The sequence below is a fragment of the Gossypium arboreum genome, chromosome 9, assembly GCF_025698485.1.
Source record: "Gossypium arboreum isolate Shixiya-1 chromosome 9, ASM2569848v2, whole genome shotgun sequence".
Taxonomy (NCBI): Eukaryota; Viridiplantae; Streptophyta; class Magnoliopsida; order Malvales; family Malvaceae; genus Gossypium; species Gossypium arboreum.
In genome coordinates, this window is record NC_069078.1 from 80,735,178 (window position 1) to 80,746,621 (window position 11,444).

Here is an 11,444-nt window from a genome sequence, read left to right on the forward strand (position 1 = left end):
GTGTCGCTCTGTCTGCTTCAGTTTTTTTTTTTTTTGCTTCAGCTTTTTTTTTTCAATTTTAAATACCAATGTAAGAAAATGAGTATAATTTAAAGGTGAAATTGTGGATAAAACCTTAATTCAATTAACGGGAATGAATTACTTTCTGGAGGGTTAGCTCCGACGAGATTATTATTCAAATTCTTCATCTAGGAGAAGAAAGAGTCTCGATAGGTCCAGTTCTATAGTAAACACTGCTGCAGCTGTAGTGGTTGAGATGGATGAAATGAAATCAGTTTCTAATGCAAAGGTCTCTCCCGCAACTGTTTATTATGTCAAAGGACCTAAGCTTGATGTACTAGATATTGATTCTAACTCCAATTCTTTGAGGGGTGAATCACTTCCCGGAGATCAAACTCAAACAAGGGATTATTATTTTGATTCTTCTTCTAGGATAAGAAAGTCTTGATAGGTCCAGTTCTATTGGTAAGTTTACTGCAGCTATAGTAGGTCAGCTGGATGAAAGGAAATTGGTTTCTAATGCAAAGGTCTTTCCTGCGACTGTTGATTACATCAATGGATCTAAGCTCGGTGTTCTAGATGGTGATTCTAACTCCAATTCTTTGAGGGATGAATCACTGCCTGGAGGGCTAACTCAGATAAGGATTATTATTTTGAATCTTCTTCTCGGAGAAGAAAGTCTTGATATGTCCAGTTCTATTAGTAAGAATGTTGCAGCTGTAGTGGTTGAGATGGATGAAATGAAATTGGTTAAAGTTGATTACATTCATGGACCTTGGTGTGCCGGATCGGGATTCTAACTCCCATTCTTTGAGGGATGAATCACTTCCTGAAGGGTCTGATCAGACGAGATTATTATTCTAATTCTTCTTCTAGGAGAAGAAAGAGTCTCTATAGGTCCGGTTCTATTAGGAAGACTGCGGCATCTATAGTGGTTGAGACCGATGAAATGAAATTGGTTTCTAGTGTTTAAGTCTCTCCTGGAACTGTTGATTACGTTAGTGGACCTAAGCTTTCTTTGAGAGATGAATCACTTCCTGGAGGGTCAGCTTCATTACTTTGGTTCTTCTAGGAGAAGAACGAGTCTCGATAGGTCTCGCAGCTATAGTGGCTGAGATGCATGAAATGAAATTGATTTCTAATGCCAAGGTCTCTGCTGCAACTGTTGATTACATCGATGGAACTAAGCTTGTTGTTCCAGATAGGGATTCTAACTCCAATTCTTCGAGAGATCATCGTTTTGGGAACAGAGAACGCAAAGGGTTGTCTAAGAAGTCATGGAGATGGAGTAAAGCTTGGAACATTTTCTGGTTTATTAAGAAGAGTGTTAAGAAAGATGAAGATGGAGATAGGTATAGCAGAACTAAGGACGTGTCGAGAGGGTCTTATTTGGAATCTTGGCCAAAGTTGAGAGGGGAACGGAACGGAGATGTGAGAGGAGGTTTTGATCCGAAGATTTGAGAAGCAGTTGGAGGAGTTCGAGCAGTTTTGGCGGACCATTTGTCGGTGCAAGGAAGAGCTGCGTTGAGTCAAATGGGCACTGTAAGAAGAAGAAAGATGAGTTTGTGTTGGAGTGCAAGGTATTCGCCAAATAACATCGATAACTGACTGTTAAGGTTCTACTTGAACCTATGGAACTGCTATGGAAGAGCTGCAATGAAGGCATATTGGATTGAAATATAATTCACAAATTTCAAAAAAAAAAAAAAATTAAAACCATAATATACTGATATCACCAAAAGCAAGTCTACAAATTTCAACAAGTCATGTGGGAGTCCTAGGCTTAAATTATTCAGGGTGTCCAGCTACCTTTTTGTATGTATACCACTTCGCAATCCAGAGATAGACTATGAAGTTAAGCAGACTTAGAATAGCCAGGAGCCAAAAGAAATAGTCAAGATGACCCCTATTCAAGTTATCCGGAATCCATCCAAGCTTCCCGTTTTGTGTGGTTATCTTCGTCACGGCAGTAACGAGCAGAGTGCTCAAATAGTTGCCTAATGCAACAGTTGTTAGTGAAAGAGCTGAGGACAGGCTTCTCATTGCATCAGGTGCTTGGTCGTAGAAAAACTCTATCTGTCCGACAAATGTGAAAACTTCAGCGCATCCGACTAGAAAATATTCAGGGACTTGCCAGAAGATTGACATTGGAATAGACTTAAGATCATAGTAGTTATTCTTCCGGACAATTTGAAGCCGGACCACTTCTAAGATACCTGCAGTGATCATTGCAAAGATAGAAATGACAAGGCCAATGCCCATCCTTTGGAGTGTGGTGAAGCCTCGTTCCTTGCCTGTGAACTTCCTTGCGCATGGGACAATGATTTTGTCATAAACAGGAGCCCAAAAGATAACGCTGAGAGTGTCGAAGAGGGAGAGAGATGCCGAAGGAATCTTGAAATTCGGGCCCATGTGTTGGTCCATTGTGTTGCCTTGCAAAACAAACATAGTGTTCATTTGGCTGTAGACAGTAGCGAAGATGATTCCAGATGCCCATACTGGAAGCAATCTGATAACTGATTTAAGCTCCTCGACTTGGGTAACAGTGCACAGTCTCCATGGGTTTAATGATTCCTTATCATGGTCATTTTCAGTCTCTACAGCAGCCTTGTCAAAGAACCTACAAGTTTAAAAGATCAATAACTAGATCAACATTCAAATAAACAAAAAAGTTGCCCATGTGAACAAAGTCTAAGCAAATCATATAAAGAGCAAGGTTGCCGATGTAAACAAAGTATAAGCAGATTGTTAAGCTTTAACAACATACTTTAACTTATCTGTGTGCTCTAGCTTTCGGCTCCCTTGAATATTAGATTCATTGTCAGCAACCTCGTAAAGAAGAGACTTATCTGCAGGAACTTTCACGTTGAGTTTTTTGAAGGATGCAACTATAACCTGAGCTATCCTTGTAAGCGGACTTCCCCCAGGTTTTTGAAGGCGATATGTTCGACTACCAGCAAAGAAGAATACAACTGCAATAGCCATTGCAACAGCTGGGATTCCAAAACCCCAGTCCCACCCCACATTCATTTGTATCCATACTAGAACAGAAGAAGCAACAAGTGCTCCAATATTGATTGAGAAGTAAAACCAATTGAAAAAAGAGCTTTTCCTTTTTCGCTCAACTTCATCAGTTTCATCAAACTGATCAGCACCAAAAGATGAGACACATGGCTTAATCCCACCAGTACCAAGAGCAATCATGTATAAAGCTACAAAGAACACTGCGATTTGTTCTTGTGTCGGGTGGCAGACATCTCCAGTGCATGATGGCTTTAGTCCAGGGATAGAAGAAGACAATGTTAAGAGTGTCATACCCTTCAAGAAAACAAATAATCATCAATCAAGGCATCGTGTATAGTTGTTTTTATTTGAAAGAACTAGATGTCTCTATAAAAATACTATCGGGATATGCATTCCAAGAACCTAATTGCTTAAAAAAGAGAAAATTGTGTGTTGAAGCCAAACTTACAAAGAAGTAGATGATTGAGAAAATAGCAATTGTCCAGTATCTACCCAAATATGCATCAGCTACAAAGGCTCCGATCAATGGTGTAATATAGCAGGTTCCAGACCAATTCGTAACATTGTTTGATGCAGCGACATTTCCTTGATTGAGTTGTTCTTGGAGATAGTTGACTAAATTGGTCCCCATCCCATAGTATGCCAACCGTTCACAGCATTCATTTCCTGATGAAATTTTCGGGTTCGAAAAATGCAAAGCAAACCAGAGGGAATAAATAAGGAACAGAATACTAATGAATATGCTTAAAACAAGGATAAACCCGGAAAACCTTAAAATCATACCAAGAATGAAAGAGCAAGCTTTCCAATTCCCAGTTTTTTTCTTGTTGGCAGGCTTCTTATTGATATCCACTGTCCCATCCTTTGTATAGATGTCATCAGTCACCAACATCTTATATTTGGAGCGATCTTTCTACCCTTTGAAGGCTGGCAATCAATTTGATTTTAAAAGGAATATGAGCACAGTAAGCAGGTATATCTTGAAGTTAATGAAAGAATCAGTCATTAACACATTATAGCAAGCATATTAAGAACTAAAGTAAGCATCTCGATAAATGAAATAAAGCAGTTCTCAGGAATTCCAAAACAGCAATTTCATTCCCTTTCCGGAATTCAATCTAAGGTCCAGGGATTAACAGGGCATAATAGTACCTTAATACCCCATCATCGACCTTTACCATGGATTCTGCCAAGATCCAAACTGATGCCCAACCAATCCCATAAAATCCTGTCATACTAAATTCCTGGGCTTATTAGGCGGAGCACACTTCAAATAGGAGATACTATTTTAATGGTTAAAAGACTGGGGTATCAAGTTGAATCACAAGAGACGAGAGGACAACTAAAGGGGCAAAATAGCCCATAAGCTACTGCCAAAAAGAATCCAATTTTTCAGATAATTAAAGGAAACAATTGTCCAGCTTATCATTATGTTCAAATCATTGCCAAAGCTTAAAACGTCATCAATTTAAAGCTTACAGTAACCATAAGTATAATGGTGGTAAATCAAAAACCTATAATAACTCAACATATTTCCTCGCCACAAAAGGAAAATCTAGTGAGTACCGAAAAGACAAGTTTAAACCAAGATACTACACACACACACAAAAAGAAAAAAACTGAAACCCATAAGAAATCTGAGTGTTTGGTATATCTCAGATCCATGGAAGGTTCACTCAAACGTTAAAAAACAGAGTATGTAATATTCCAAGACCAAAAATACCCATAAATCTGCATGTTTGGTCATGCATGCAAAAGTAGGAAACCCAGGAAACAAGGGAGAATTTCGATAGAAAGAAGCCAAAAACACAAGAATCAAAAGTCTATGAACGTGACGTACCTTTGAAGAAAAAGTGCAGAAGAGAAGAGAAAAGAAGATAAGAGGAGTTAATAGGAGAGAAACAAGGAGAAGGGAAGCCCGGTTCCAACTCCGGTACACAGACAACGGGGTTAGACTTCAAACCTCAGACGATATGTCACCAATTGGCAACCTTTCTATACTATATACTATAATGCAATATTTTCAGATTCTTTGCTTTCTAGTCCCCATACTGCTTTGGGATTTGCATTTGGGGTCATTATTACAAATGGGTTCCATTATTAGAGAATATCATGGTGAGTCCAAGGTTTCATTATAAAACTATTGACCAAGCTAGTTGGTTGCTTATGCAATTTTCATAAAAAAGGAGTTAAGAGGAGTACATAGACAGTTTATTCAGATTCATAAGGGACTAATATGAAGAATCATAAATATTGATAGCTGGCATTTTCTAAAATTAGATTCCGCAATCTAAATATTCCAATTCAGGTTGGCATTTGTATCTGGACATTTTACTGGCATTGTTAAAATATGGAAATCATTAAACATCTTTCCTTTTAAATCTAAATCATAAAAAGCCCATTCATAATTATGTTTTAGGATACTGCTTTTGGAAAGAATCAGTGGACTCTTCAATTATTTTGATGTTATATTATATAATTTCACTCCCCCTTTTTTCGTTAAAAAAGGTAGGATTCCATCAAATTTGTAGTTAATCAAGAATAGAACCAGATGTCTTTGAGAAGATAAGTGGAGAGTAGGTCCAGTTCATATTCACACCTAACCTGCAATTCTTTTTCCTAAAACAACCAACTCTAATTGAGTAAATTATCAAAATAGCCGTTTTTATTTGTCTTAAATTATATTTTAGTCATTTATATTTTAAATGTTACGTTTTAGTCACTTACATTATCATGTTGTAATATTTTAGTCACTGAATCATTAATGGTGTAACAGTAAGTTGACATGCCATATTAAATCATCATTTTAAACGAAACTTTTACGTTAAATTCTACAATTGATCCTTACATTTTTTTTTATTTTGAGAAATTTAACTTTTTTTATGTTCTTTTAATTTTTTTTCTACTTTTGTTTTCTTCTATTCTTCATTTCTTTTAACGTAGGCTTTATATAGTTTTTATTTGTTAAAATTAATTCATAAGCCCACTTCACTTTAAAAAATATTATTGTGCACCCCCTAAACCATAACGTTTCAAATATTATTTTTAATTATATCTATTCTTTTAAAATAATATTTAAAACTACTCATAAACCTTACTTAATCTATATCTATACCTATTGTGCGCCCCCGGTGACGTTAGCAAACGAGGGAAAAGTTAATTTGACGGAACGGGCGCACTTTAGCAGGGAAATATCTATACCTATTCCTACTTAAAATATTTCTGTTTGAGTTAAATCCTAAGTTAATTTAGGTATAATTTAATTTTACAAAATTATAATTTTTTTGTTTTATTTTGAATTGAGTAATTTTAATATTAATTTTATATTTTTATATATTTTTCTAATATTCTATTGTATTAATTTTTTCGTAAAAAATTATACAACTTATTGATTTATATTCAAATTCTTTATAAAAATTAAATTATGTAATATTATTTCTGGTATTTCATAATTAGTGTTGTTTATTTTGGCGAAAATTTTTATAAACCCTTTAATTTTTGTGTTTTTATAATTTAATTTAAAATCTTATTATAATTCTTTTTTGTTTTGCCTATATTCATAGTTTTAATCTTGATTTTTTTATTACAATCAAAGTTTATATTATAATTTAAATAAGTTTTTTTTAATGCTTTGTGGCTGTGATTAGCCATATTGTATCACTGACTTTTGTCTTGTATTTGTCAATGTAGAATGAGTTCTAAAAGCCACATTCTTTGTCACTAAACACTTTATACATATAAAAAGATTCAATTTTCTTATCACAATGATTAACATGATAAACATTGTGTTGAAAATCATTAGCCAAATTGTAGCACCGTTGATTGTTGTCTATGAAGGCAACTTCAAAGTCTTATTTTAAGGTTTTCTTGGGGGTGGTCCTTCCATTTCCCATACCAAACACATATTTATATATATCATTTTACAGTTGATATTTAGATTTTTATTACTTTTTTAAATAATACCATTTTTAATATTTAAACTTTAAATAAATATTTTATTATAATTTATTAAGATCTTAAAAATGTTATGCTTCTGAGTCATGTAGAGCTCTCATTTAAAATTTATCACGAAGACTTGTCCAATTAACAATTTGCATGATAAACGAATTTATTCATCAACCATTATATTTAAGTTCCAGCCATCACACCCAATTTAAGGTGACATGAGACACATCAAAATGCCATTCTACTAAACTTATAATGTTAGGCCAATTGCTTTTACTCACCGATATCAATTCAGTACGTGATATCTCAAAATATGAGACATTCAGTATATAAAAGATTAAGAGCTTGAAGTGAGGGAAGAAACCATTAACCTCCTTCCTTCTCGCCAAAACCTTCACTCCCTTCCCTTACAAATCTTGCCACTCTTTCCATCGATCAATAAATCCTATCTTAAACAAAGTGAACCAATCATCTCTACAACCACTCCATCAACACAAATGACAGAATCATAACTTGCTAAAATTTTTAGGAGCATTTTGGTTTTAGTTTACAACAACGCATAACACTGTTAACTTTTGTTCTCCATTGGTAAAGCATCAAACTCTTGCATTGCGCTCTCAATTTTAAAAAAGAAAAAACAAGACATTGATATTGTAATAACTTTCACCTTTAGCTTTTAAGAATAATAATTATTACAAGTCCATACCCTAAGGTTTAATATGCTTTTCATATCTTTCCATTGATATCTTTGTTCATTGAGAGCTGCATATGTTCGGGTTTCTCCTGGATATATATTATTATGCTCTAATCTCCTGGATATTATATGTTGTTCCTCTTTTCCTATATTTGCGGTAAAGTCCAAGTTGCAATATACCCAAGAGGAGGCCAACCAGATTTGGTGACTGCCATATATAATAACATATAAACTGTTTCAGAAAAAAAACATTTATTGATCTTTGTAAAAATCAAATGAAGCTTTCTTTTGAAATGATAAAATCCAAGGTTTAACTACTATGATGTTAGTTCAAATGTTGTTATGCATCAGTTTTTTATATATAAACAGTTAAAAATATGTTTGTAAAGTGTAATTTTTTAAAAAATATGTTAATAAAAAAATTTATGAGATTTAAATTTAAAACTTTAAACATTCAACTATTATTTTTTTTATTTTTGTCAATCTCGATGCGCCATAATGTAATAAATATAATACGAACCGCAAGAAGGAGATCGTGACTCAGTAGTCCATAAGCCAACCAAAGAACACTAGCCAAGAACGAGAAAAAAGATAAATAAAACGGCATAAATTCCACACTCTTTGTCATTATCACTTGTTTCTGCAAACTTAAAATAAAGAAAAATAATCAATTCCCACACGAAGATGACACGAATCAAGCTGAAAAAAAATTAGAATTTTCTGTTCTTTTTTAAACGGCTTACCACGACGACAAGTGGAGCAGCGTACATTGCCACTGAAGCCACCAGCCCAATAGTCCCAACAAAAACTTTCCGATGATGATGATCATGAAATACAAAAGCCGATATAATTGCAGTTACGGTAAATATTACCATAACCATCGTCGTTATGGTACCAGCTTTAATCTGCAAATTTTTTCACCAAGCTACCATCAATGGTGATCACATGATAATGAAAGAAGAAAAAGAAAAACAGGGTTTTATTAAGAAACTCGCCTTTCCTCTTGTTGGAGCAAACCAAAGATAGATGAAGATGAAAGATAACTCTAAGATGATCCCTAAACCATTAATGGTGATGACAGGGAAATTTTCCCACTTGTAGCTCACAACAGGCAATCCATACCATGTGTAAAGGAGACAATTCGATAGTGCAACGATGTATGGGATGCATGAGAATTCTTCAGTGCTTCTTTTCCTTATGACCCTTGTAAAAGTCAAGCTGTACAACACATATATTCGTTTACCACGTATGTATGTATGTATGTATGTGTAGGGATATATTGACATTACATTGGTGCAGCATAAAGCAACAAAGAAGAAGCATTGCCTGCAAGAGAAAGATCGTGTAGGTATTATGCTTTTTGTATCAGCAAAAAACTAAAAAAAAAAAAAAGAAGTATAGAGGAGATGAGAGAATTACCCATGATACCAACTGCTAGGCGTAGCCTATCACCCTTGATTTTGGGCCTTAAAAGAAACAAAAAATGGTCCCTAAGATGGAGAAAAAAAATGGTCCAAAAGGTGTGAAAAACTTCATAAAAAAACTACATAATTTAGTTATGTCTTATGGATTGTTTTAATGAGCTTGAAGGGATATAAATTCCAGTGAGATATTGGATTTTTTTCATGAAAAAAAGTGGGGGAAGAAGAATAGGAATAAATATATATTTATATATATATTTTTTAAATTGAGAGAATTTAAGAATAGGAAGTGCTGTCTACGTCTTATAGGGACTTGTGGATGCCAATAGCTTGATTTTAATAAGAATGAAAAAATAAAATAAAGATTTTTTCTCTAATTGTTCTGTTAGGTTTGATAAGGTCAAATGGAAAATGGAAAATGAAGTATATATCTGCTGTTTATGGTTAGTGGAATCAAGTTGAATCACAAGAGACGAGAGGACAACAAAAGGGGCAAAATAGCTGTTGAGCATTGGCCTGCAATGCAACAAGAGACCAGAAGCAGTTCAGCATGGAGACCAGCACCAGCTCAACATGAAGATCAGCATTGGAGTTGAACCGAATGCAATAGCGTCTTTAGTTCATTTTGTTACTATGTAACTTTACTTAGTTTCCTTGTAATTTGTCCACAAAGTTAGTAGGATTAGATTTTGATTTGAATTTGATGTAATAGCTGATATGTCAGCTTACTTTTGTGTGTAATTCAAGTTTGTATTAGTCATGTATTAGTGGGAAAAGTTATGTCATTAGGTAACTGTCCAATTACCATGTAACTTACATATATTTTCAAATTTTCAATGAAATCAATGAGAATTTTCGGTTATTTTTATGTTCAAACTCTTTCCTCCCGATTTTGCTTCTGTCCTTTTTGTTTTTGCTTTTGTTTTATTTTGTTTTGTGCCAAAACTCCAACAATAGCGAATAAGCTACTGCCAAAAAGAATCCAATAAATTTTCAAATACTTAAAAGGAAACAATTGTCCTGCTTATCATTATGTTCAAATCATTGCCAAAGCTTAAAACGTCATCAATTTAAAGCTTACAGTAACCATAAGTATAATGATGGTAAATCAAAATCCTATAATAACTCAACATATTTCCTCGCCGCAAAAGGAAAATCTAGTGAGTACCGAAAAGACAAGTTTAAATCAAGATACTACACACACACACAAAAAAAAAAAAAAACTGTAACTCATAAGAAATCTGAGTGTTTGGTATATATCAGATCCATGGAAGGTTCACTCAAACGTTAAAAAACAGAGTATGTAATATTCCAAGACCAAAAATACCCATAAATCCGAATGTTTGGGCATGCATGCAAAAGTAGGAAACCCAGGAAACAAGGGAGAATTTCGATAGAAAGAAGCCAAAAACACAAGAATCAAAAGTCTATGAACGTGACGTACCTTTGAAGAAAAAGTGCAGAAGAGAAGAGAAAAGAAGATAAGAGGAGTTAATAGGAGAGAAACAAGGAGAAGGGAAGCCCGGTTCCAACTCCGGTACACAGACAACGGGGTTAGACTTCAAACCTCAGACGATATGTCACCAATTGGCAACCTTTCTATACTATATACTATAATGCAATATTTTCAGATTCTTTGCCTTCTAGTCCCCATACTGCTTTGGGATTTGCATTTGGGATCATTATTACAAATGGGTTCGATCATTAAAGAATATCATGGTGAGTCGAAGGTTTCATTCATTATAAAACTATTGACCAAGCTCGTTGGTTGCTTATGCAATTTTCATAAAAAAGGAATTAGAGGAGGACATAGACAGTTTATTCAGAATCATCAGGGACTGATGTGAAAAATCATAAATATTGATAACTGGCATTTTCTAAAATTGGATTCCGCAACCTGAATATTCCAATCCAGGTTGACCTTTGTATCTGGACATTTTACTGGCATTGTTTAAAAATGGAAAACATTAAACATTTTTCCTTTTAAATCTAAATCATAAAAAGCCCATTCGTAATTATGTTTTAGGATTCTGCTTTTGGAAAGAATCTGTGGACTTTTCAATTATTTTGATGTTATATGGGATATTCTTTTATATAATTTCACTTCACTCCCCTTTTTTCCGTTACAAAAGATAGGATTCCATCAAATTTGTAGTTAATCAAGAACAGAACCAAGATAAGTGGAGGGTAGGTCCAGTTCATGTTCACACCTAACTCCCAATTCTTTTTCCTAAAACAATCCTTTCCAGTTTCCCCTTGGGCTTAATGATGTTGACAAAGACTTGTGCAGAGGGATGACTATTAAAACTTTGGGAAATTAAAAATCCATATCAACCTTATCTTTAAAATTAGACATAATC

General features: G+C 34.3%; 2 protein-coding genes across 5 annotated transcripts; both read right to left on the reverse strand.

The window, feature by feature from the left end:
* Positions 1 to 1,691: 1,691 nt before the first annotated feature.
* LOC108465840 (protein NRT1/ PTR FAMILY 8.1-like) lies at positions 1,692 to 5,226 on the reverse strand. Of its 2 annotated transcripts, XM_053019495.1 has the most exons (6): positions 4,865 to 5,221; positions 4,177 to 4,252; positions 3,808 to 3,951; positions 3,473 to 3,690; positions 2,768 to 3,318; positions 1,692 to 2,620 (listed from the first exon to the last, which is right to left on the reverse strand). In XM_053019495.1, exons 3-6 carry the CDS (start codon positions 3,914 to 3,916, stop codon positions 1,789 to 1,791), a joined length of 1,710 nt encoding a protein of 569 aa, XP_052875455.1. In that variant the 5' UTR covers positions 3,917 to 3,951; positions 4,177 to 4,252; positions 4,865 to 5,221; the 3' UTR covers positions 1,692 to 1,788. The 2 variants fall into 2 exon arrangements, with proteins under 2 accessions (XP_052875455.1, XP_052875454.1); XM_053019494.1 differs by lacking the exon at positions 4,177 to 4,252 and having other exon boundaries at positions 4,865 to 5,226.
* Positions 5,227 to 7,590: 2,364 nt separating this feature from the next.
* Positions 7,591 to 10,695, reverse strand: LOC108455103 (bidirectional sugar transporter SWEET3-like). Of its 3 annotated transcripts, XM_053019498.1 has the most exons (7): positions 10,529 to 10,694; positions 9,083 to 9,153; positions 8,953 to 8,989; positions 8,659 to 8,881; positions 8,407 to 8,568; positions 8,184 to 8,303; positions 7,591 to 7,871 (listed from the first exon to the last, which is right to left on the reverse strand). In XM_053019498.1, the coding sequence occupies exons 2-7, from the start codon at positions 9,084 to 9,086 to the stop codon at positions 7,767 to 7,769; spliced, it is 651 nt and encodes a 216-aa protein (XP_052875458.1). In that variant the 5' UTR covers positions 9,087 to 9,153; positions 10,529 to 10,694; the 3' UTR covers positions 7,591 to 7,766. The 3 variants fall into 3 exon arrangements, with proteins under 3 accessions (XP_052875458.1, XP_052875457.1, XP_052875456.1); XM_053019497.1 differs by having other exon boundaries at positions 8,659 to 8,989; positions 9,083 to 9,129; positions 10,529 to 10,695; XM_053019496.1 differs by having other exon boundaries at positions 8,659 to 8,989; positions 10,529 to 10,695.
* Between the last annotated feature and the right edge of the window lie 749 nt (positions 10,696 to 11,444).

What these genes read in the sequence shown, in the direction of transcription:
- LOC108465840 (XM_053019494.1), bottom strand. Translation starts at nt 3,916, where the DNA reads ATGTTGGTGACTGATGACATCTATACAAAGGATGGGACAGTGGATATC. An exon ending in TCTCAATCATCTACTTCTTT is followed by an intron (nt 3,319 to 3,472) that starts GTAAGTTTGGCT and finishes GTTTTCTTGAAG; the next exon opens with GGTATGACACTCTTAACATT. An exon ending in GAGCACACAGATAAGTTAAA is followed by an intron (nt 2,621 to 2,767) that starts GTATGTTGTTAA and finishes TTAAACTTGTAG; the next exon opens with GTTCTTTGACAAGGCTGCTG.
- LOC108455103 (XM_053019497.1), bottom strand. Translation starts at nt 8,949, where the DNA reads ATGTCAATATATCCCTACACATACATACATACATACATACGTGGTAAA. An exon ending in TTGCTCCAACAAGAGGAAAG is followed by an intron (nt 8,569 to 8,658) that starts GCGAGTTTCTTA and finishes AAAAATTTGCAG; the next exon opens with ATTAAAGCTGGTACCATAAC. An exon ending in CTGCTCCACTTGTCGTCGTG is followed by an intron (nt 8,304 to 8,406) that starts GTAAGCCGTTTA and finishes TTAAGTTTGCAG; the next exon opens with AAACAAGTGATAATGACAAA.